General features: G+C 40.7%; 1 protein-coding gene across 10 annotated transcripts in view; it reads right to left on the bottom strand.

Annotated features, from left to right (window-relative positions):
* Positions 1–26,388, bottom strand: part of plekha6 (pleckstrin homology domain containing, family A member 6) — a 312,790-nt gene that overhangs the window by 193,542 nt on the left and 92,860 nt on the right. For 8 of the 10 annotated variants that reach the window (XM_084348673.1, XM_084348676.1, XM_084348674.1 and 5 more), the window contains 2 exons: positions 12,320–12,424; positions 8,794–8,866 (listed from right to left, as the gene is read on the bottom strand). In XM_084348673.1, coding sequence (XP_084204799.1) covers positions 8,794–8,866; positions 12,320–12,424 — 178 coding nt within the window. Of the gene's footprint in view, positions 1–8,793; positions 8,867–12,319; positions 12,425–14,961; positions 14,988–20,840; positions 20,930–21,258; positions 21,477–26,388 lie in introns of those variants that run through there. The other 2 variants (XM_084348671.1, XM_084348677.1) reach the window with 2 other exon arrangements.

Below are 26,388 nucleotides of genomic sequence, written 5' to 3'. Positions count from 1 at the left end.
TTATATTTTAAAAGTTCATTGTTGCACACTCCACACAAACAAATTTCACTCAAGATTTAATTAACTGCACTTTATAAGAGAATGTGTTCATTGTAAATAAAGCATTTCAAGCTTTAAGTATGACTAATTGCTTTCTTGATCACCCCTTTACTAAGAAAAAAAACAGCACAAAATAAAACATACCACTGCTGCGGGCGCCCCACCCTACATGGTAGTCATGGCCCCGAGGAGCCGTGGTGGGCATCCCTTATTTTCATTTCTGAAAGGTGTCAACCCTACTACTGACATCCCCAGCACACGCACACACACACACCATACAGCCTCTCATCTTTGAGCCGCTAGCTCAGCTTCATCGCAGGTAGTACACAATAACTCTTACAAGGGCCGCGAGACTTAACATTAGCTACCATTTACCCAGGGTCCACATTTAACTTTCTGGCTCATCTGCCAGTGGCAGGTAAACTGAGAAAAGCAGAGCTGGTAGTCACAGCTCAGTAAGTTAGCTGCTCAGACTCTCCATGACCGCGCTGGAAACAGAGTCACCAGAAGCAAATTCGCGGCCCTTGTAAGAGTTATTGTGTCCTACCTGCGTTGAAGCTGAGCTAGCAGCTCAAAGATGAGAGGCTGTATGGTTTGTGTGTGTGTGTGCTGGGGATGTCAGTAGCTTAACGTACACAGCCGAAGCCCTGCTGTTCATCATGTCAATGTTAACGTCCCAGGCTATGTTACTGTTAGCCGCTGTTGTGATGTATTATTACTTGGCAGCAACAAGTATTTACCGCCAGGCTGGTGACACGACATTAATTTATTCTTCTGCCAAAACCGACTTTTAGCCGTGTTCGGCGCTTGGCGGGTGTTTATTTTTGATCCTGCATTAACCACAGGTTAAGTTAGCCAACACGGCTAATGTTAGAAACTTACATGTTCCAGCGGACCTCTACAAAAACAGCATAACGGCCGTTAAAAGCTAACCAAACAGGCCAGGTTGCATGTGAATAAACATGTAGATAGCAGAGAAAAAAAACAGACTTAATTGCGGTTTGAAAGTTCCCGGTGAACAGGACATTTTAGTAATGCCACCACTTCTTCAGGATGCTGATATGCAAATCATATGCAAACCACGCTCTACTTGCCCCTCCCCTCAGACCCCTCCCTCTCGACGCCAAAACAGTGACAGAAAGTTGAAACTGAAAATCAGTGACACTGAAAAAAAACTGACATTGTAAAAAAATCTGTCACTGAAAAAAAAGTGACATGAAGAAAAAATCTGAAGATTGTCATTGAAAAATACAAAAAATCCCAATAAAATAAAATAATAAGATTTTCAGATTTTAATTATTTTAATTAGTTCCCTTTTTCAGTGCCAATACTTGTTTCAATGCCAATACAACTGTTTTCGATACAAATGTTTCAATGCCAATGTTTCCTTTTTCAGTACTGGTTTTGTTTTCAATGCCAATTTTTTTTTTTGGATGCCAAATTTTAAAGTCACCGTTCTGGTTCCATAGTAATGTTGGAGAGCTAGCAAGATTTGAAAGTGGCACCTCGTCTAAGCTTCGTCCCCTTCTCCCCCTCCCGTCAGTGCTCCGTCCAAAGCCCCGCCCCCACAAACTTGAACGCGCATCAGACAGTCCGTCAGCAGGGCAGAGGAGAGCCGTTAGCATTGGGCTAATACAAGCTACAAAAGTAGCTAAGTTGGCTAACGTTACATATTTCATGAAAATACCAAATCCCCCCGAAGCAAAACAAATAATTACCTGTCCAACTGAAAGACAGCAACCTCTGCATCACTTCTGGAAGTGCTACTTTTGGCTGCATTTTCTCTGCCATTGTTCTCTACTGCTAACTGTGCTAACTCTTCTTCTTCTGCTGTTTTATGGCCATTGGCAAACAGCTTTTAGATGTGCATTACCGCCACCTTCTGACCTGGAGTGTGGATCTCCTGCTAACTCCATATGGAGTGTGCTGAATATATCTGGCAACGATGACACGTGATGAGTGCGCGCAGGGAGGAGGGGGGGGACAGAGGGGGGTGCAGGCAGGACGAGACATGGAGGCATCTGATTGGTTCTTTCAACTCGGACCGAGAGGGAGAGGGACCACAGAGGTCTGATTTATTTCGTTCCTTTTTCTGAACACATTATGTATGGACTACTCTCAGGGTGGGAAGACCATTTCACCCAGTATAACAAAAAGTGTTTCTGAACAGGATTACCAACTATACCTTTAAACAGGCAGCATGATCAAATTATATATCATGATAAATATTGACATCGATCACTATGGGGGAAAAAAATCATGATTATATTTTTTGACATATCACCCAGCCCTACTTGACGTACATAACTTCAGTTAGGTTATGTACATGACATAACTATGTTTGTAAGTTAAAATAAATCATTGTTGACTTTTGGCTTCTCATTGGACAAGATGAAAATCCTTTTTTTTTTTGACAAATGTTTTTATTGTCTTTTTCAATTGCAATATAAAGACACAAAACAGAACAAGGCACATCAATAAGTACAAAAAGGCACTTGAAGAAATTCCAAATATGCAGATATTAGTGGTATATTTTGCTGGTTTGGTAACTGACTGTTTCTCATCATGGCTTATAAGGACAAGAAAAGAATATCAATAAAGATTGACAATCATGTACATGCACAGATGGACACAGATTGTACCCCACAAACAGAATGCTCCCGTATTTCATAATGTGGTCATTGATTTTAATGAAAAAAAAAAAATAAATGAAAAAAATAAATAAATAAAAATAAAAACAGTAGATTACAAAGCTGTAATGAAATCGTCCCCTTCCAGAAATTCCGGAAATGAGCCCCAAATCTTTACAAAAGCGTTATATTTCCCTTTGATAACATATGTAAATCTCTCTAGGGCAAGGCACTGCAGAAGCCCCTCAACCCAGATTCGTTTGCTTGGTCTGTGAACAGACTTCCATGACATTTTTATGTTTAGCTTAAAGAAGACAAAATATGACTATCTTCTTACTGCTATTGCTAAGTGTACAGCTTGCTGAGAAACATCCAAAAATACAAAGTTTGGGACATAGTCGAAGTTGTTCCTTAATAAAGATAGATACAATTGTAATAATCTCTTTCCAAAATTATTGAATGAGGGTGCATTCCCAGAGGAAGTATGTTCTCATCAACCATTTGTACTGGGGGAGTTTGAACCTTGTATTTATTGTTTGTGCTTGGCATTGGAAACTTATCCTGCCACTCTTCTACAGTGATTTCTTCATTAAGGTCTGAACACCATGCTAATCTTTTATCATCTGAAGATTCTTTTGCTGCATCGATGATAATCTGGTAAAACTTTTTGATTAATCCAGCTGCTTTATAATGGTTCAGAACTGTTTTTTTCTAAAGAATTTTGGCAGGGGAGATTTCCAGGTTCTGTGTCTTTGTTATGAAGCTTCTTACCTGAAGATTCTTGAAAAAATGTTTAGAGTCAATGCTAAACTTTAGCTTGATCTCATTAAAACTTAAAAGATTATCATTCATTCGTGAAGTTTTTGTTCCCCCAAATAGGTGACAATTGGAATAGGGGAGCATTTTCCCCAAGATAACTTAACACCTCGTGCCATACTATCAGTGTATTTCTAACGAAGGGGTTTGCAGTGTGCTTTTTCAGAGCGGCTACATTTGCGGAATAAAGGTAGAGGTATAAGGGGATTTTATAAGTTGTGATTTCCTCCATCCTTATCCACTGCAGCGGTGACTGATGTTCAAACCAATATGAGGCTGCTCTTAGTTGGGCAGCCCAATAGTATCCCTGGAGGAAAGGGAGCTTTAACCCACCTTTGTCATACGGTAAGTACAACAGGGTCATGCGCAGTCTTGAGCGTCTACTGTACCAAATGTAATTACAAAAAAGTTTTTTCATTTTAACAAAGAAATTATAAGGGGGAGCAAGTGGGATGGTTTTAAAAAGGTACAGGAAACTTAGGAAGAATATTCATCTTCAGAACATTAATACGTCCAATCATGGATCACAGGGTTATAATTAGTTGGTATCATGGATTCTATTGTAGGTGTGATTTTAACTCCAAGGTATGTAAAGCTGTCCGTAATATGAATCCACTACTAAGTACTCATTTTAGGAATTCCTAAAATGAGTACTTGGTGGTGGATTCAATCTCTCAGATCTTTTCAGAAAAAGGATTGTAGACTTAGATGCGTCAACCTCATAACCTGAGAAGCTGCCATATGTTCCTATTAAAGTTAATAGAGTAGGTATAGATTGTTTCAAGTCTGTCAGAAATAGAACTACATCATCAGCAAATAATCCTATCACACTGTTGCTTCTAATCGCAATCGCTGAAGGTTCAATGGCCAGGACGAAAAGAAGGGGAGACAAAGGACATCCCTGTCATGTACCTCTGAAAAGAGAGAACTGTTTTGATACCATATAGTTGGTCATTACTGAAGCCGTTGAGTCATGATATAACATTTTTATCCAATTGAGAAAGTAGCTGCCTATTCCAAAACGGTTAAGCACTTCAAATAGGTATTCATGCTCGACCCTATCAAAGGCCTTTTCCGCATCAAGTCCTATCACAGCCATATCAGGTGTTTCTTTCTTGGCCTATATAATATTCAACAGCCTATGAATATTGTGAGAGCCCTGTCTTTCTTTAATAAAGCCATTTTGATCCAGACCAGCAATAGCTGGTAAGTGTTTCTCTAACCTCCTGGCAAGAACTTTTGCTATTATTTTCACATCATTGTTAATCAAAGAAATGGGACAGTAGGATTCAGACGTTGTGGAGGGCTGTCCTGGCTTTAATATTAAGGTTATAAGTGCGTTCCGTAATGATGGTGGTTGCTGCCCCTTTTCAAGTGATTCTTCACACATGTTCAATAAAGGAACAAACATCATGTCTTTATTTACTTCCTGCTTTGAGTGACCGAGCGACACACAAACACAAGAGGGATCTGCCTGCACTAGTGATTTGAAACTTTGACACTCACAGCAGGATGTAAATACCGGTGTGTATGTATCGCGAGTCTCGTTGATCTTGTCTGGCGCCGCTTCCGTAGTGCAATCGGCTGTGAGGGAGTCTGCGTGATCGAGGAGCGTGCCTCCAGGCAGATATAGCATAGTGACTGTTTAGGCTGTAAAAATGTACTAAATGACGTTGTTTCGAGTAAACTCTGGATGTCGCCACTTCAGGACACTTGGATTGCAGCGGACGAGCAGTATGGAGGAATATTACAAAGTTTTTGTGTAGTTTTATGGACCTTTTCCTCTCGGGCACAATTGACGCTCGTTATATGGATTATTGTTGCCGGAGGGTACCCCCGCAGGTCTCCAGCTGCACTTTGAGGAATAAGAAACTACACCATCTCATCATAATGAGGGTGAGTCGATAATGACTGAATTTCGTTCTAGAGTGAACTACTCCTTTAAGCTGCTTCAACCTAGACACCACTTGTTTTAATTTCACTATCTTCCTAAGACCCCTAACGTTTCATGACATGATATTTATTTTAGTATGACCGCTCATGATGAAGTCAGTAAACTAAGCTTATTTGCAACCACCTTATTAACCATGCCCTATAATAAAATGAAAAGTGTGCCTCCAGAACAAACAAATAAAACAGGAAATAACAAGGGCCTCTCCCAAATGAGGCAACGACAAATAGGCCTAGCCTAAACCCTGTGCGGCTAAACACGCACATTTCCCCTCCCTCCCAATTACCGGATCCCGATTAGACTGAAGTCTGATCCTCTAGAGGAGCAGTATCACAACCAGTACTATGGAAAAAAAAACAAGAAAAGCAAAAATAAGTCGGACGTGTTCCGACGAATTGCATATTTATGCGGATGGAAAATACAATGTTCGTTTGTGACCCAGTATGGTTAGTCTTTTGTTAGTAGCCTACGAGAGGACAGACAAAGTCTATGTCTATGCTAACCTCCAAGCCCGCCATCAACTAGGCTAAAAGCTTACCAGAACAGTCTCTGAGAGATCAACGTCAGATTTCTTACCACTCAGTCCAAGTTCTCTGATACTTTACGCGTTTCAGCTAATGACTCTTTCTGCACGTCATGATTGATGTTGGCCTTCTTAATCTTCAGGATGAGTTCTTCAGCTTGGAATGGGAAAGTGAAGTAGTGCCAGCTCATGTGGTGTAGAATTAGCATTTTTGCTGGGAACAGAAATCCATATTCCTTACGCATTTGGCGCAGACTTTGTTTCACTTCGTCAAAAAGTTTCCTTTGTCTTTGGACTTCAGTGGAAAGATCCAGGAAGAACATGACACGGCTACTCCCAACTTTGATGTCGTCTTTCAGACGCGCTGCTTTCATAACTCGGTTTCTATCGCGATATGTCAGGAATTTCACCAGGAGAATCCATGGCCGAATTCCATCCAACCCCCGCTGATCCTAGGTCTGCTGCGGCATTTTCCCCAGCCTGTAGGCTTGCTCGATAGTTAACGGTTGTCCTGCTTCTATGTCAAGTGCCTTGGGTAGCCACGTCATTAAGAATGTACAGGCATCTCCATTCTCCAGTTTCTGGACTTTTTTCTGCATGGTATTGGCTAGGGATGCTAGCGAAGTGATCTGGTCCTCCTCTGTGTTAATACGGGTTTCTGCTTCTGTGAGTCTTTCAGAAAATGTCCCTATAGCTTCTTTTATCTTTTAAGTGGAGGAAAAAACTTCATGTAGCTGTGTGAAAAATCATTCCTCAGGGATTGTATGGCTGTTAAGATCTGGCTCTCATCGCGGCTAGTCTCCAATTGAGTTAGCATCTCGCCAGATGCCTGGGCTTCCGTGTCGTCCTCGTGTAGAGTTTCCATAAAGCGTGCTTTGAAAAGTTGGGATTAAGGTCCAACTCTTGACTTGAATAAATCTAACAAATCAGTCGGGGCTGACTAATTCAACACACATCAAGATAATTGAGTATGCATGCTTTTCTTGAAATGTGATTAATACAGTATATTGTAACTTGGGAGCTCAAATGTGAGCTCCATATACTGAGGCTCTCAGCAGGGAGGCTCTCAAATGCCCTACCCTTAACTTAGTAAGGAGAAAAAAAATAATCAACTGGTGAGTTTTAAAATGTTATTCAAAATGGCAAGTTTGCCTATTGACTTTCAGAGCACTTGTATAGCTTTACTATTATTTATTAATAATATTTGATAATAACATTCCCCTATTTCTAGTGAATTATTTACTATGTCATCATTTTAAGTCAAATTAATTCTGAATCGTGGGCTGAGGTCCTTATTTAGAGAATTGTACTTAATTAAAAAAATAATTAAAAAACATACACCCACTGAACATATCTATAATTACTTTTTTGACATCATTCTCAATCTATTTAACAATAGATTTTCAAACATGGTTTCCTATCTGGAAAATAAAGGATAGAGGCATATGGATTTAGATGCTATATTTTGTAGTCATTATTATTTTTTGCAGTTTTACTCTTAAATATGTATATTATTTTCATTCTGTTAGGCAATTAATTTGTAACTTATTTTATGAGGCGTAAACCTAAATGTTTGATACCACATATCATATTTTAAAACACATACAGATCTATATCTTTACATCTATTATATTATCTGTAATTTATTACTTTATTAATAATTTACTTAAGTTGATTTCCTATAAACCTAATTTTTCTGATCCGGTGGTTAATGAATTCAAATAATATGGCAGCACACCAGAGTCAGTTGTAAAAGCATCACATATTTTGTCAGGTCAGTGTTACAGGATCTCTGGTTAAGCAACAACAGATCTATCCATCACTATAAAAATTTGAGCCATTCGGTCCAATAAAATTTGGAAAGTCTAGAAGAGCCACACGATTAAATGATTTCATTTCCGTTCAAGTTAGCTGGCCTCTAAACCGGAAGTTAGCTTGCCGGTTGGCGATCCAGGTATTTTCATAGCCAGGAAGGCGAGCTTTTTTGGCATCAAAACACCACTGAGCAGCTTTCATAAGAGTGAAAGGGGCTCTGCCTCCAATGCTGTGTCCAGAAATAAAATCTCCTTTTAAAGACCACATCCCAAATTCCTTCCTTATTTACAGCCCAACACCAGATGTTGATAACACATCATCACTTAGCGTGGCAGAATTTAGCGTGTTCACCCAGGTCTTACGTTTAGATCAAAGCCGAGCTGAGCTGAGGTGACAAAATCCTGTGTCACCCGCTGCGTCAATTGACCCGGGTGCAAATGCCGAGTGTACACATTCCCATTGCACACAAAGGCCCGATCTTTTGACCAGTGGAAAAGGGGTATAACTCTATGGACAAATTATAAACAAATCTAACACATTTTGACAAGATTCAAAAGACAGTAAACCAGTAAAACAGTGACCTCTAATTTAAATAATTTTTCTTTATTAGGTACGGTCCCTCCTGCGATTGGCTGGCTGGTACAGGCAGTTTGTGCCCTTGTTTGCAACCATTGCAGCCACACTTACAGCCCTGACCTGCAAGGACCAGAAGAAGCCGGTAACCTGGTCAGATGACTGTGATACAGCCTTCAGCACCTTGAAAGCCCTCCTATGTTCTTCCCCTAACCACAAGATTCCAGTCCTGGCACGGTATCATGTGCAAATGATGAAAATACGCATTTTAATGTATACCAACTTTGCATGACTTGCTTTACACATCATCATCTTATTTTTGTTGATACAGAGGTGACAAGCCAACTGAACCAGAATAACTAAGTTACTAACCCTCATTTTGCCAACAAATCAGCAACACACATAGAAGCAGGCATCTGGACTGGAGAATAGAATGAAGTGCAAACCTTTGTAGTAGAAGAGAGATCTGTCAGTGAGGACGAACCACCTCTTGTTCCACTGCCTCACTCCACTGCTGGCCTGCAGGAACATATGTCACAGTCTCATCAATCATTTGAATTTCCCCCTATGAAATGGGACAACTCATCAAGACCCTCATACGTTATCAGTTGATGTCAATGGTGTTACATTTTGACCAGACAATTCCAACATGCCATTTTCCACTGTGGTGATTTCTCTTGTGTTACTATGGTAATCCTGGTATTATAACCATGTCTTGCAGTTTTATCTGATGGAGATAAAAAAGCATGGGCGCTTGCAATTTGTTCACAATCACATTCCATTAATGAAGTCATCAAATTAATAAGAACAATGCTTCATTACTATTCGCTAACATGAGCAATGGTTTATATGCTTAGCATTATGAAAGCCGTGCTCCTACCCTGCCAGTGTGCATTGATATTAGAACAGCGATATGAAGTGCAACTACTCAACTGCTGGACTTATAAATTTCGGGCGTCATGCCATCAAAGAGGGGGATGCAACATTGAAATATGTCAAAACATGGGACTGTCATGCACAAATCAGCAACAGCAATGTAATGTTAGCGAGCAAGCTAGCTAGTTAGCTTCCAAGACATCAGCAAACTTTTCACATTTGTTTTACGCTAATATTAAAGAAAAGGGACCATAATAAATTTGGTTTAAAATGTGCATCTGAGGGGCATGTAGCCCTAACACTTCACCTTACCCCCTATCCTAACAAAATTAGGATGCAATGCAGGGGTAGGGCTAAGTGGCATTGGTGAGGGGCCGTACTTAGAAGGGGCCTTATACAGCTCGCTTTCCATGCACATGTAGTTCAGCTGTTTGAGTTGAGTTGAAAAACATTTGTGGTAACTTTTATATTGTTTTCATTGTTATTAATAATTTTATCATTATTATTGTAGTGGGGTTGATGCAGGGAGAGGGGCAAAACAATCAGTGTGACTTTCTTTTTTTGTGTTTTTCACTTTGTACAGCATTTGTACGCACAAAGTACTGTGCGTAGCCATGTAAATGCAACGGCATTGTCAGTAACACTGGGTCGTTTTGTTGTTTTGTAGCCACGCAATCCTGTTGAATCTGCTTGTTTGTGGGACAATAAATCTATTCACAACTTATTTTGATTAAATAAGTAACAATGCAAATTGGCTTCTAATAGAAACTGTAGGACTATAAAAGAAGAGAAAATTGAAGGAAAAAAAGAGCACAGAATAAAGGTATGTGATTGTCAGTTGAATCTGATTGAATGGGTCATATGTTTTGGAGTTGCCTGAGGATATTGAACTTTTGCAATAATATTTTTCAGATCTTATCATGAATTTTGCAGACTTAGACCCCTTGATGGGGATCCTAGGAATTGTTGACTCTAATATAGCAAAACAACAGTGCAGAACATAATATGGTATAATTTGTCTGCCTACTGGCACGAAGATTGGTCTTACTTAATTGTAAACAAAAGACAGCACCAACACATACAGATCTTATGAAAGATGTAATTAAATACTTGGAGCTAGAGAAAATCAAATTCTCTCTTATGAAAGTGTATTGCTGCCACACAAGAAAAAAAAAACACTATCACGTTATAAGGTGATAATTTATATTGTTTGAACATGATAATTTTATTGTATGAACATAAGTTCATTATACGATAGTTTTATCTTACGAATGTAAAGAAGTTTCATGTTATAACGCAATAATTTATATTGCTATTATATCTCATTTACATTATTCGATTAAGTTCAACTTCATGTTTTGGTTGAGACAGGGTGAGATTTTGCTTTATTTGAGCATGGTGGATGACATTGTGATCTCAGTCCTCTGATGGGAGAGGTCATACAGACTATCATTCTGATTAATAGGGGATGGGGTGTGAGTGGGTGAAATACTAATTCATATTTGATGAGGAACAAATTAATAACATAACCTGCAATGGACTCCAGCAGCTGAAACATTAAGTGCATCTCCCCCTTCAGATAGGCGATGCACGCATTTATGCAAGAGACAGAGTATAGTTTAACTGCATTGATTATTGAAATCTCACGACTCCTGAGCTCCATCACTGCCATTTCCTCTGGAGAGTATCCTCTGTACTGTCCTGTTTATAACTACAGATTGTTGTTTTACTGCTTAATTGAGCCATGATGTTTGCTACAGTGACATTACTATGTGAATGGAAAGGAAACCTTTAAATGACTGAAAGCAGCCTTTCTAATCATTACAGTACAGTGTACATGCATTGTGAACCTGCCTATGAAGGTGCATCTTACTATATGAATACTGAGCCCTCTATATAGCAGGTAAAACACTGCGACATTGACTTTAGATCAAAGGCTCATATTATTACTGCAAAATGCTTTCTGCTACTCCAACATATGCCAGCAAAGCACCTGATCACACCTAATTTTAAGACCATCAGTCTACAACCAGCAACGACACTTAAGCTGTACTGTGCGTCACTTCAGCCGACAAAAAGATGGCCACTGATGCTGGAGGATCGCTGCAGGTTATGGTATTATGTTCGTCATCAAGATGAGATCCGCTCACCAAATTAAGCACACAGAGGCGCACCGCAGCACTCCTCATCCTGCAGTTAAATAGAGCATTTTGCTCATATACAGTCAAACGGAGTTGTTGTCATCATCTTGATTGATTATTGATAACTATCAAAGGCAAACTCCATGTAGAAAGACAGGACTGTCAGTAGCTGTGCTGGGTTGCTTGTATGGGCGCCTCCAGCTGATCATTGAGAAATGACGCCTTCTCCAGAGGGAGGATGACTGATTCTTTCCTCTGTACAGCCCCATGCATTTTTACTGTACACATACTGATCATAATGTCATCCACTGTGCTCAATAAAAGCAAAATTTTGCAGTGTCTCAACCCAAGCATGAAGTAGAACTTAATAAAATCTTGTAAATTAGATTTATAAAAATATAAATGATCACGTTCATACAATGAAATGATCACATTTGTACAATAAAACTATCACATTTGTACAATATGAATGATCACGTGAAACTTGTCACATTCATTCATTAAAGTTTTTACATTATGACGTGATAAGTGTTTTATTTTTTGTTTTTTTCTTTTGTGGCAGCAATACGCTTCCGTACTCTCTGAACAAACAAGACAGCATTTGGCAACCTTTTATTGACCAATTCAACCATATCACATCCTCTGGGAAGAATCAGAATGGTCATTTAGGGATATAAAGGAAAGAAATTAAGGAACAGAGTTCTGTAGCATAAGGATGCAGCTGCTTGTTTGTGTTGTACTATGTCACTTTATTTGTTGAAAAACACAATAAATATAGTTTACAAAAAAACTTGCACTTGCACACACAAAACTTTTAAAAGGGTTAGTGACATGTCGGAATGGCCGCATGTCGGACTTTTGGGATGTTGGAATGCCAGCATGTAATCCTGACAATTAGGCTGATGATATATCTGTGGAGTTCTTTAATACTGAAAGTAGAGAGAAAAAGTTTTACCTGCTTGTACAGCCACCCCTGTTTGGTCACCTCTGTTTTGGGATTCCTGCGCATAGAGTTGGAGCGCTTCCCAAATGTCACCACCTTTCTGGGAGTGGAAGACATCTGTCAAAAGAGATTTGGAAGACAAGGAAGATGGTTTATATATTGATTTTTTATTTATTAGTTAACATTTACAAGGAATGCACAACATATTGATAAATAAATTATCGACCCCATAAATTTATGGCCCGATCAGGAAGAATGTAAATTTAGAGCCCATAATGCAAAATCAAATTACTTTCACTGACTTAAAGGATAACTACCGTTTTTTACAACCTGGACCTTATTTCTAGCAAAATATATTACCATTCACTCACCCAGATAACTTTGGTGTCATTTGGCGTCGCTCGGACGAAATTAGATCCAGTGGAGCGCCGCGTATATCCATATAATGCGAGTGATCCGGGCACCGCAGGGCAGCCTCTATGAGCATCATCTGCCACGAAACTAGTTCATTTCACCAATATTTTGTTACGATACGCTAGTGCTATTCCCCTCTGAGTCCGGGCTTGTCTGTTGTCAACATCCGGGGTCTGTAGGTTGACCTACTACCTCTGACCTGGAAGATGTCATCTCTGAGCTGCGCGCGCACCCGCAACAGCCGGCTTGTTTACCTGTAGCTGCTACTGCTAGTTTGACCCTGGATGTTGATAACAGACAAGCCCGGACTCAGATGGGAATAGCACTAGCGTATCGTAACAAAATATTGGTGAAATGAACTAGTTTCGTGGCAGATAATGCGTTATATAGAGGCTGTGTTTCAGTGCCCCGTCACTCGCATTATATGGATATACCGGTGCTACACTGGATCTAATTTCGTCCGAACAACTTCGAATGACAACAAAGTTATCTGGGTGAGTAAATGATCATATATTTTGCTAGAAATAAGGTCCAGGTTGTAAAAAACGGTAGTTATCCTTTAACAACTGAGGCATCTACACACTCCAATATAGTAGGTAGCAGTATGCAGCTTTAAAGTTGATTTGCAATTAATCAATAAACAGAGAAAAGGAGATGATGACTACTACTACTACTACTACTACTACAGTCGTGGTCAAACATTTACATACACTTGTATAGAACAGGTTTGAGCTCCAATGATGTTGAGTTACAACTCTCATTTTTCTGTGATGAAATGAGTGGAACACACTACTTTGTCACAAAAAACATTTGTGAAGTTTGGTTCAAAATGTTTTAACCACTCCTCTTCGGTGAAGTTCAACTAAATTTGTTAGCTTCCTGGCACAAAGTTGTTTCTTCAGAACAGTCCACATGTTCTCGATGGGGTTCAAGTCAGGACTTTGAGTAGGCCAATTAAGCCAAAGGCTTACTGTAATTCTACACTGATTTAGCCATTCCTTTACCACTTTTGATGTGTGTTCGGGATCATTGTCCTGTTGGAACACCCAACTGCACCCATCCTGATGGTGGAAGTGACACAACTGTGCCGTGCCTATACTTACAATTGTTTGCACAGTTGATCTTGGGACCTGTAACTGCTTTGAAATGGCTTCAAGTGACTTTCCTGACTTGTTCAAATTAATAATGCACTCTTTCAGATCCATGCTGAGCTCCTTAGACTTTCCCATTGAAGTGTTTGTGGCGGAGTCTTATGGGTGTATCAAACAATCCCCATTAAAATGGGCCCAGAAAATTCATCGGACGTTATCAGTCATGATCCCTCAGAGGAAGTTAAGATGCAATGCTACAATACAAATTTGATTCACACAACTTTCTATAATCACCAAAATTGATCATTGAAGTATGTATATTTTTGACCCAGCGGATTTGGTCACATTTCCAGAAGACCCATAAAAAAATCATTATTAAACCAATCTTCACAAATTTTTTTTTCTGACAAAGTAGCATGTGTTCCACTCATTCCATCACAGAAAAATGAGAGTTGTAGAAATCATTGGAACTCAAGACTGCCATGATATACCTGTTCTTTACAAGTGTATGTAAACTTCTGACCACGGCTGTAGTAGTAGTAGCCATCATCTCCTTTTCTTATTAGTTATTAGTTTTATGATTTTAAAGGAGATGCCCTCTTATTCTTATGGGGCAATCAGACCAAACGTGAGGCGAGTTAATCACGCATCTAGATTACATACACGAATGATGTGGCACAAGTGACACTGCGCAAATTCATGTGAATTCAAAATGTTGAACTCAGCAAGGCTCAAGCAAGGTTTTTGCGTGATGCTGTGTCTCGGAAGGCTATTGGCACTGACATTCACACTGACGTCCTTATGTCAACATCGCTGATGTCTGGACATTCATTGGCTCAATAGCGCCCCCTAACAGTTTTTAGAACCGAATTCCATGATGCAACACACCAAAAATTGTGTGTTTTCACTTAACCACTTGGGCAATGGAAGCACAGCAAATTTTGATTTTTCACCATGACACAAGAAGTTGTTGTAGCTCACACATACTTTATCCAATCTTTCCCGATCTTTAGGTGCTCGATAAGACTCGTGTTCCAAAGACAGCTACATGCTATTTTTCAGGTGTAGTTTTAGTGCCATCTGCTCTCAAAAGGAAGAAACAGGTCCTATACTCTTACCAATTACTTCAAGCAGATTAACCAGACTCACCTCAAATTTGTTCAGTAAATGCTCAAAAAGCTACTGATGCTTCTGTCCAAAAATTGTGAGCTCTCATTTACGTAGCCAAGGCAACAAACTATTCGGCATGAAACAGAAAGTTATTGCTGAGGGGCCAGCAATGCTCACAAAATCATGACACTTGTCAACCATAGCTAAACATGAAATTTGCTATGAGTCACAGGACTGTAAGTTGAAAAATGGCCTACAACATCTTAAGGAATTAGCTACGTTTTACCGAGGTGTTGGAAATGTGGCAGGCTGATAGAACATCTTCAAACTTTAAAAGTATTTTGGAGCGACTGCATAAACTGAGAAGGAAGGTGGCCATTTTACATTTACTGTGAAAATGTTGCGCATTTTTGTTAATTTCCAGGGATCATACTTTAACAAACTACTCCTAGGGGGTTAATCCAAATCATCTCACACTTGGTCGGCCTATAAAATAAACTTTGGTGATGAAAAGTTGTCAAGTGGTTGTGCATAAGTAAAACAGCGTGGGCATGGCAAGGAGTCAAATTTCATCATTTTGCCAACAAACAGGAAGTTGTTACTTGAGCTTATGTCGGACAATTTTCCCCAAACTTCACATGCTTGATCCAAATCAGGGCCTGAAGATATCTGAAAAATTTAAGAATTGGGCGTTGCAAAATATGGTAACACCCCCTACAACATTTGATCTTACAACAAATCATTAAAATCACTTTCAACTTAAATTTTTTCAGCACCTCCACAGAATTGTGACAAAACTTTGCCACAATTTTGGTCAATTTTGAATCACTATTTTTTTCAAAATATGAAGGCTCAATAAATATCTATATTCTCCCGACTCTGTCTTCAAATGTTGGACACGGACATTCTCTAGATGGTACATTCAGTTTTGAATTATGCCCAGATGGGCCAGAAGATTTGTCTGCAGTGTTATCAACAATCTAGATGTGATTTTTACTGTTTGCACAACATTTTTTTCTTTAGATTTCTTAAATGAATTTGACCATATTGTCTGCTAATACAGTAGAAAAAAACAGTAGTATGTGTGATATTCCTCAGAATTGTATTACCTACAGTTTAAATTGTGAATTTTTAAAGTCACAAAGAATGACCCGCAGGTCCAGCTCAACTCGGCGTAGTAAAAACTTGTGATGGAAATGCAAATCAACATGGTCTGGTTTTACTTGGCGTGGCTAAAAGTGCTGATGGAAAAACGACAAGAGTGAGCACAGTAGCAGTCTGTTCAGACAGACACAGAGGCCATTTGTACAATGTGATGTTTTATGTTGATAAGAAGGATGAATTACACAACTACATGTTTAGGCGAGAGAGACAGAAAGAGTGACATAATTACTGTTTAAAAGATTTAAGCAATTTTTGGAGCCACTTTTGAGATTTAAATTCAGATACACCATAGAGCAAAGATTAAGAGACAGAAACAGAAATCAAATCAACATAAAAATAAATAAATACAAAAAGAAAGAATATTAAAAAAGACAGGAAAGAAACAAGATTTTCAATCAGCCCCAAGTTTTCAGGCCAATAAAACATCATAAAAAGAGACAAACCCCAGGGGTATCAAACTCATTTTCACCCCGGGCCACATCAGCATGATGGTTGCCCTCAAAGGGCCAGTTGTAACTGTAAGACGGTATCAATGTAACTACTCCTTAACATATTGTAACAAATAACTGTCTCTGCATTTGATAATTATTTATTGAAGTGTACAAATATTGTACAAACATTTACATACATGTAAAAATATATGTAAGCACATTGCTCTGTTATTATAACATAAATCCCTTTAATTTATCAGGTTAAGAAACCCACATTACTCCATCAATCAAAGATCAAACTTTTCAAGTGAATAACAAAGACAAATATGATCAAACAGTTATTACATCAACTTTGTTCAAAACTTTTTGTCACAGTTTGAGAGGGGCAGAACTATGGTACAACAAATAATTGTGAGCTGCTAAAACGTGTGACATGTGTGGCATTTTACAAAAACAAATAGCTGCAGACAGCCTTGCAGAGGGCATCCATCCAACTAATGAGAGATGGTTTTGATTACAGTTAACATTTGGCTGCACCTGTAAACGGACCTCTCCACTGCATCAAAAATGTCCCTGCCCGTCATCGTCCCATGCATGGCAGCTACATCCAGGAGCTCCTCACTGACAGTGAAGTCTGTCTTCATGCCTCTTATAAAAATGGACAGATGTGCTGTATCTGTGTTGTCTGTGCTTTCATCAACAGCTAATGAAAAAGCCAGATAACTGAATGTCTCTTCGGCCAGCTGTGCTGTCAGATTGCCTGCTAGTTTCTTAACTTGGTCTGCGATGGTGTTTCTTGACAAACTGATATTTCTAAAAGTCTGTATCTGGTCAGGGCACACCTGCTCACATACCTTTAGCATGCACTGCTTCAAAAATTCGCCCTCCGAAAAACACTTGGACGCTCGGGCAATTTCTTCAGCCACAATAAAGCTAGCTTTCACTGCTGCATCATTTTGGCTGTAGCTTTTGTGAACACATTCTGCTACAATTGTAGTCTGCCTTTTAATTCTTGGACAATTTTATGTTTTTCTTGGAGGCTTAATTTGGCATTATTAGCTCTGTGTTTGGTTTCAAAATGCCAACGTAAATTGTAGTCCTTCATCACTGACACTGCCTCACAACACAGAAGATGTTTTTTCTCCTTGAAGCACAAACATGTTTTCGCTTTCCCAACTTTCATTAAATTGCTTTCCCTCTGCATCAATTTTTCTCTTCTTGGACATTTTGGGATTATTTGTATATCTTGTTCAAAAACCGCTTTAGTCAAACGCCAATATGGAAACACTGCGATCTAGCGGCAGGATGCCGTCATTTTGGCAGTTCACAAAATCGACATGCATTGTGGGAGATGTGCTTTATGGTCAATGTACGCTGTAAAGCAGTGTAGACAATTATATACCTTTTAAGCTCTTGCGGGCCACATAAAATGACGTGGTGGGCTGGATAAGGCCCGCGGGCCTTGAGTTTGACACGTGCCCTAATAAATAAAGACTTTGTTACCATAAACCTTCAATTGAAATAAGTAGCTATAATTGAAAATGGATACAAAGATCTGAGAGAATTTGAGTTTATCACTGTACTCTCATCAGGGTTGCACAATTATAGAAATATTCAAGGTGGAAACTTTCCATTGAAAGTAACAACTGTTGTACATGCCAGTGTGCACAAAACGGTGTGACGACCCTCTCGAAATGCAAGGAATTATTATTCTTGTCTCGCCTAAAGTTAGGCATTGTTTTGAGGGCTGAACCATACTCAAAATCTCATGAAACCTAGAATAAATTATAATGTGGTTGAAATCTAAGTATTTTATGGGTTACAGCCATGGTCGGGGCAAAATGGCTCATTGGCATCCCCTAAAACACAGCCCCTGGGACTACTTTCACATACATGTACAACATTCAGTACACAGTATTGCAATTGAAAAGTCTCCTGGTGCCATGAACTAAACCCATCAGTCATTTTAAATTTAACAAACTCCACCAACAGCTTTAACTGGATCAACTTCAAATTTCGTCATGGCAATCTCAGGGATTAAAGCAAAAAAAAAAAATCATCTGACTGAATTTTTTTTTTTAAGTAATTGCTTCACGTGTTCAAAGCTAGGGCATAAAACCAATATTTTTTGCAAGACTTTGCCATTTGTTAATGGGCTATAAATGACAAAACATCTGCACAAGTTTTCAGTGCAAGCATTTATTTCCAGAACAATGCTTTCAAAAATAACAATAATTTAAAAAAGAATACTGTTTAAACAATAAACACAACAGTGTAACAGAAAAAAATTACTTTAAATGGAAAAATAAGTAAACAGTGTTGAAATAGATTTGGAAACAAGAACAGAAAAAAAGAGAGAAAAGTAAAAGGTCTATTTCTTCTGCCTTTTTGTTGTGAACCCAAAGGCATCTAACTTGGTGGCACCTGATGCCCGTTCTGGAGGTTCCTGCAGGAGGGCCTTTTGAGGAGGGTGGTTTTCTGCTGGGGTGGCTTTGGATGATGATGAGGAGGAGGTTCCTGCAGGAGGGCCTTTTGAGGAGGGTGGTTTTCCTGCAGGGGTGGCTTTGGATGAGGGGCAGGAGGAAGAGGAGTGGAGGTGGCCTGCAGGGGTAACTCTTCTGGTTAAGGAGGAAGAAGGGTGGGAGGATTTGGTTGCACATGTGGCTCTTCTTGAGCTGTATGAGGAGACTGTAGTGGAGGAGGAGAGTCTTGCAGCAGCAGCTCCAGAGGTGGAAGTGGATGTAGTGGTGGAAGCTTTTTTCACTTTCTTAACCTTCACTGCTGAGAACAGGAGGGCCTTTTGAGGAAGGTGGTTTTCTGCTGGGGTGGCTTTGGATGATGATGAGGAGGAGGTTCCTGCAGGAGGGCCTTTTGAGGAGGGTGGTTTTCTGCTGGGGTGGCTTTGGATGATGATGAGGAGGAGGTTCCTGCAGGAGGGCCTTTTGAGGAGGGTGGTTTTCCTGCAGGGGTGGCTTTGGATGAGGGGCAGGAGGAAGAGGAGTGGAGGTGGCCTGCAGGGGTAACTCTTCTGGTTAAGGAGGAAGAAGGGTGGGAGGATTTGGTTGCACATGTGGCTCTTCTTGAGCTGTATGCGGAGACTGTAGTGGAGGAGGAGAGTCTTGCAGCAGCAGCTCCAGAGGTGGAAGTGGATGTAGTGGTGGAAGCTGTTTTCACTTTCTTAACCTTCACTGCTGAGAGGCTGTTGTTTCTGGGCTTTCTTCCTCAAAGATGTCGGCGTGTAGTTTGATGATAAAAGAATCTGCGGAGGCGAGACTGGGTGAGAATGGATAGAGCAATCTTTATTGAAACAGATTTCAAGCCTGCGTCCGAACCAGTGCGGCCGCACCTGGTGTTCCCAATATCTGACAAAGTTCTGCCTCAAGCTTTGCCCTCTGCTCTACCAGAAATCCTCTCCGATCTAGGAAATCTACAAGTACCCACCTAACCTTCTCTGTCTGCACGGGCCTTTTTTAAAGCACTTTCGCCCACACCTACCTACTTCTTCTAATTGGTCACTTTGGTAGAAAGCTTCCCTGATTTTGCGTTCCTTCTCTTTGTTAATCTTCTTCTTCTCCTTTAGATGACCTTTGTATTGGTCATTTATTGGTCATAATGCAGCACTGATCTTCATCGTAGAGGTTGTTCGTTCGGCTGCCTTCAGGTGTGATTTTATCATGGCTAGGCCTTCATATGTCTCAATATTTAGTTTGACCCTATCTTTTTCAATAATATAATCCATAATGTTGAAACTTCCTTCAACAAGAGGGCCGGTAAACAATGAGAGCAGTGCCCTTACCAATTTCCCCAAGGTAGGAAATTGGAATTCTCCTTCTGGTGACTTCATGGAAAGTATATTTCTCCACCAGTCAATGTCATTCCACGCTGCATTATCATCAAAACCTTTGGCTTTGCCCTCCAGATCTATATCAATCTGGTATGCCCTCACCTCTACATCCAGCTGGCCCAGTTCATCAGTGGTGATGACATTTGGCAGAGCCTTGCTAAATGCAGTTAGAACCTGTTGATCCCGCATTAATGACGGCGAAAATGCAGACAAGGAGGATATCACCTCGTTGCCCAAGGGAAGGTTTTTTAACAGGAATGTGGCTACCTTGACATAGCCTTCTCTGAGTGCATGGTACACCTCTTGCACCCCTTCTTCTCCACCCTGGCTTTGTTCACAGCAAAATAGCTGAATTTTCCCACAGACAACCACTTGTCTGGGTAATGAAGGTCTCGGTTCTGGATATCTAGCTTCAACAAGCTCTTCACATCCAAGGGGATGGCATTGGGCTTCATGAATTTGGAAAGAAGGTCTCTCACCTGCAGCACCATCTCAATATGCACAGCATGAAGCATAGGCTTCTTATGCCGCAGTTTCTTGAGGAAGACCTGGAAGGGCGGGAGTATACCTGCAATTCATAATAAAAACTGATTAGAAAAGTGTCTGAATACTATTAACATTCTTTTCAATGCACCTACATTGCAACTTACTATTGAGAATATTTCAAAACCTTTTCAAATCACAAAGAAAAGTTTTTTGTTATTAACTGCTCCGTAAGATAACATTTTATTGTTATAAGAACTAGTGAAAACTGACTTAAATACACATCACATCACATACAGATCTAAAAACTATATTTTGATTAAGTCCAGTTTAATTTATGAAATGTATGCAACAAAGACATTAAAATGATTATACACTATGTTACAATACTTTTTATGGAAAAAATTACCATACCTCTGTATAAGTGGATCATGGCTGTGAGCTTGTTGAACTCTGTGAAAAGTACATAGATTCTTGTCTTCCTGTCATTATTTGTATCTGTTAGGCACTTTGCTGATTTTGGGAGTTTTGGGTGCAGCACAATCATCCTAGCCTTTTCATCAGATGTCACTCCATGCTTTTGCAGAACCTGGTTGAGCAGGCATCTGAAAAACAACAACACAAATAAATTAATATTCAGAAGAGTAAACAGAGTAGGGAGAATTACTGCATTTGAATTTAATTTAACAAATTTGATAGAGAAAATAGTAATAAGTAAAAGTATAAACTAAGCTAATGCCATCTCACCTGTACTTGCACTGATCATGGGGTGAAAGGAAGCTGACACACACTTCCAGCATTTGAAGAAACCTGCTGCTGATGGGGCGGATCAGGCTCTTGTTCTTCATGTGAAGTAAAGATTGAAACTCTGCAAACACTTCTTTCTGCTTGGGGAACTTTTCAATGTCATAGTAGACATCTTTGCAGAATTCATCCACAAATTCCTTGAAAGGATTTAAAAGGGCCTTGGCAGCATTTGAGGGAGTTATCTTTGATCAAGATATGTCCTTCAACTCCCACATAAAACAAATTTCAAGGTCTGCATTTTTTCATCTACGTAACATTGCAAAAATCAGGCCCATCCTGTCTCAAAAAGACGCAGAAAAGCTAGTCCATGCATTTGTTACTTCCAGACTGGACTATTGTAATTCTCTATTATCAGGCTGCCCTAACAAGTCTCTAAAGAGTCTCCAGCTGGTCCAGAATGCTGCAGCACGTGTACTGACAGGAACTAAGAAAAGAGATCATATTACTCCTGTACTGGCCTCTCTGCACTGGCTCCCTGTAAAATCAAGAATAGAGTTTAAAATCCTTCTCCTCACTTACAAAGCTGTTAATGGTCAGGCACCATCATATCTCCAGGAGCTCATATTACCCTATCACCCAACTAGAGCATTACGCTCCCAGAACGCAGGATTACTTGTAGTTCCTAAAGTCTCCAAAAGTAGAATGGGAGCCAGAGCCTTCAGTTATCAAGCTCCTCTTCTGTGGAACCATCTTCCTGTTTTGGTCCGGGAGGCGGACACCCTCTCTACCTTTAAGAGTAGACTTAAGACCTTCCTCTTCGATAGAGCTTATAGTTAGGGCTGGACCAGCTCTTAGTTATGCTGCTATAGGCCTAGTCCGGGGGACAATGACACACTGAGCTTCTCTCTCCTCCCCTCTCCTCTCCTCTCCATCTGTATACATTATGCCTGTATACATGCCCCATCTCTGCATGTCACTGACTTGCTTCTTCCCCGGAGTCCTTGTGCTTTCTAGTCCTACAGGCTCCCTTGGATCCTGGCCGCGCCCGGGTCGTGGATCGTGGATGCGCCCACTGCTATGGCCCTGCCTGATCGTGGATGCGCCCACTGCTATGGCCCTGCCTGATCGTGGATGCGCCTACTGCTATGGCCCTGCCTGATCGTGGATGCACCTACTGCCATGACCCTGCCTGACACCCACCACTACTGTCGCTAATATTAGTCACATCTCTGTTACATACGTTCCACTACTATTATCGTACTGCATTGCTACATACCATCCTTGCCATTGATCATTACTACTGTTATCACTAGTAATCACATTTCCATGTGCATTTCATCATTATTGCTGTAATACATCTTTGTGTACTTTCACTCCTGTCAACCATCGCTTATAATTGAATACATTGTGATCTCGTTGATCTGCTCTGTACATGCGACATCTATTGCACGTCTGTCCGTCCTGGGAGAGGGATCCCTCCTCTGTGGCTCTCCCTGAGGTTTCTTCCGCATTTTTTCCCTGTTAAAAGGGCCTTTTTTGGGGCAAGTTTTTCCTCACTCGAATCGAGGGTCGAAGGACAGAGGGTGTCGTCTCTGTACAGATTGTAAAGCCCTCTGAGGCAAACTGTGATTTGTGAATTTGGGCTATACAAATAAAATTTGATTTGATTTGATTTGATTTGATTTGAAACCATATGTACAATATGTACTGTGTCTCCACTGATGTCATGGAGTGATGTGTTTTCTTTTCTGTTCTGATCTGTCTCCCCACTCCAGATCGCTTCCCTCTCATAACACTGCAGTTATCCAGCAAAACGGACACAACCTGATTCCAGTTTAGATTGTAGGAGTGAAGGATTTCGTTCATTGTATTTGTGATGGTTGAGGCACCTGCAATGTTCACTTTCCTTGAGCCAAGATGCTGGGTCACGACTTTCCCCATATCCTCATCAAAGTAGCAAACAAGTACATTCAAAATCCTGTCCATATTTACATCAGTTGCCTCATCTGCATTTAAAGAGAACATCTTTGTTTGCAGTTTCAGACAACTCCGTTTTACAATGAGCTGCAATTCCATGTGTGCACAGGTAGGAGGCATGTACATTGGACAATGACAGCCTGGAGAGGGTGCTCTGGTCTTCTGCAACTGATCGAATCAGTTTGACAAGTGGTTGTGATATGGTCAGGGACAGGTCATGCTCCGCTATGAAAGTGTATATGCGCACTTTCTGTGCGCAGACACAGTCAGCCATAGATGCACCTACCTCTGTGGTGGTTGCACCAGGCATTGAGCATGTGTGCTGAAGAGCTCTTACATTAGCCTTATGGCTAGCTTCAGACTAATGGCGTGAAAGGACTTTTTTGCCATTGCTCCCATACAGTATTTTCTTATGGCAAACCACACAAAAAAAAGCGCCTGGCATTTTCCTTTTTTTGCACCAAGAACTAAATGGCTACCTCCACAAATTTTTACTGTTTTATCAATTTCAGACACATCGGTGCCTTCCTTTAGTAGAAGCGCATCCATGCTTGCAAAACCGAAAGCAACATACGTGCTACTAACATGTTCGGATTTAACAAAATAAAGGCCCAGACTAATTCTAAGTTGTAACGTGTCAACCGACCCGGGTCAGGTCGGGTCACCCACCCCTCGTTTTTTTTTTTCTCTTTGGATCTGCATCGATCTCATTCATGGCCTTTTTAGAGCCGAGTTGACGGAAATCCATCATAGCAACGGAAAACTTTAATCCATGCAATCTTAACAACTTTGCAAATAAAAGTTGTTAAAAGCTTGAGGCCGTGGCTGTGGCAGGGCAGTATATATCAATCTTTTGCCAGGAAAGTTGCTGTAAATCCACTGTGCATGGCCGAATCTGAACCAAACTTCAGATGTTTGATAAGAGTCCTGGCCTGGACACATTTGTCTGTCAATATTGTTTTACAGTCATAGCCCTTCCTAGTGGTAACAGGAAATAACATTTCTAATCTTCATACAGTAGCCCCTGCGGCTAGTTTGACATACATGTTCCAACACATAAGCCAAAATATGCAAATTCGGTACACAATTGGTTGAAGAATAACTACCGTTTTTTACAACCTGGACCTTATTTCTAGCAAAATATATGGTCATTTACTCACCCAGATAACTTTTGTGTCATTTGAAGTTGTTCGGACGAAATTAGATCCGGTGTAGCGCCGATATATCCATATAATGCGAGTGATGGGGCACCGAAGCGCAGCCTCTATGAGCATGCCACGAAACTAGTTCATTTCACCAATATTTTGTTATGATACGCTAGTGCTATTCCCCTCTGAGTCCGGGCTCGTCTATTGTCAACATCCGGGGTCTGTAGGTTGACCTACTACCTCTGACCTGGAGGATGTCATCTCTGAGCTGCGCGCGCACCCGCGACAGCCCAGCTTGTTTACCTGTAGCTGCTACTGCTATTTTGACCCCGGATGTTGATAACGGACGAGCCCAGACTCAGAGGGGAATAGCGCTAGCGTATCATGACACAATATTAGTGAAATGAACTAGTTTCGTGGCAGATAATGCGTTATATAGAGGCTGTGTGTCGCTGCCCCATCACTCGCATTATATGGATTTATCGGCGCTACGCTGGATCTAATTTCCGGCTGTCAGAGTGGGAGCGCTGAGCGGGAGAGTGGGAGAGGAGAGAGTAGCGGAGTAGAGGAAGGAGCGTGCTGGACAGATAGAGAGACAGAGAGATTTTTGCAATAAAAAAACAAAATGAGCCTGTGGGGTATCCTGGAGACAAGGATCTCACAGATGCTAGTGCATGTGATTTCCTGTCTCTGTTTTTGGATGAGGATTTCTGGAACCTCATCACAAATGAAACCAATAGATATGCTCACCAGTACCTTGAAACACACCAACTTCAGCCAAACTCCAGATTTCATGGCTGGTATGATGTCACCATCCCTGAAATGAAAGCCTTGACCATCGCATTCAAGGGGAGGTCAACCTTGAAACTGTACAATCCCAAAAAAACAGATAAATATGGCTACAAGGCATTTGTACTGAGTGAAGCTAGCTCAGGCTATGTTTTACAGTGGTCCATGTACACAGGACACACAGCAGATGAGGATGATCATCATCTCGGTGCGACCCACTGTATTGTCCGTCAGCTGATGGCTCCATACATTGGAAAAGGGCATGAGGTGTATATGGATAGCTACTACACATCACCAGCCTTAGCTAACGAGTTAGCAGCTAACGGAACTGGACTGTGTGGGACAGTGAACTGCAACAGGCGAGGGATGCCACAGGGCCTGAAACCAGCTCAGTTGCCTACGAAAAGGGGAGATGAGCCTGTGTTCATGCGGCATGGCAAATTGCTGGCTTGTGCATGGCATGACACAAAGCGTCTCACCATGCTGACATCAGTTCATGGGAACACGTGTTCAGAAACGTATCCGTTCAAAAGCAAATGCGACGGGTTTTCGTGACATCAAAAAACCAGAGTGCGTTGACAGTTACAACTCCTTTATGGGGGGGGAGTTGATACAGCTGATCAGCGCATGAAAACGTACCTCTTTCCACACCGATCCAGGAAATGGTACAGCCACATTATCAATGCGGTTCTTAGTATCAGTGTGGTCAATGCCCACATCATCTACAGTCGGTGTGGTCCTGGCCCACACAAACCACTGAAGGCCTTCATCCAGGACATTGTAACTTCTTTACTTGAGGGTTACTCCAAGAAAGAAGGCAAGAAGGGAGGAAGGCCTTCAGTGGAAGGGGGAGAAATGCCACAGCGGCTCACTGAACGTCACT

Source organism: Pagrus pagrus (genome assembly GCF_965226575.1).
Source record: "Pagrus pagrus genome assembly, chromosome: 3".
NCBI classification, from domain to species: Eukaryota; Metazoa; Chordata; class Actinopteri; order Spariformes; family Sparidae; genus Pagrus; species Pagrus pagrus.
This window is presented reverse-complemented; position numbering and strand designations above follow the sequence as displayed.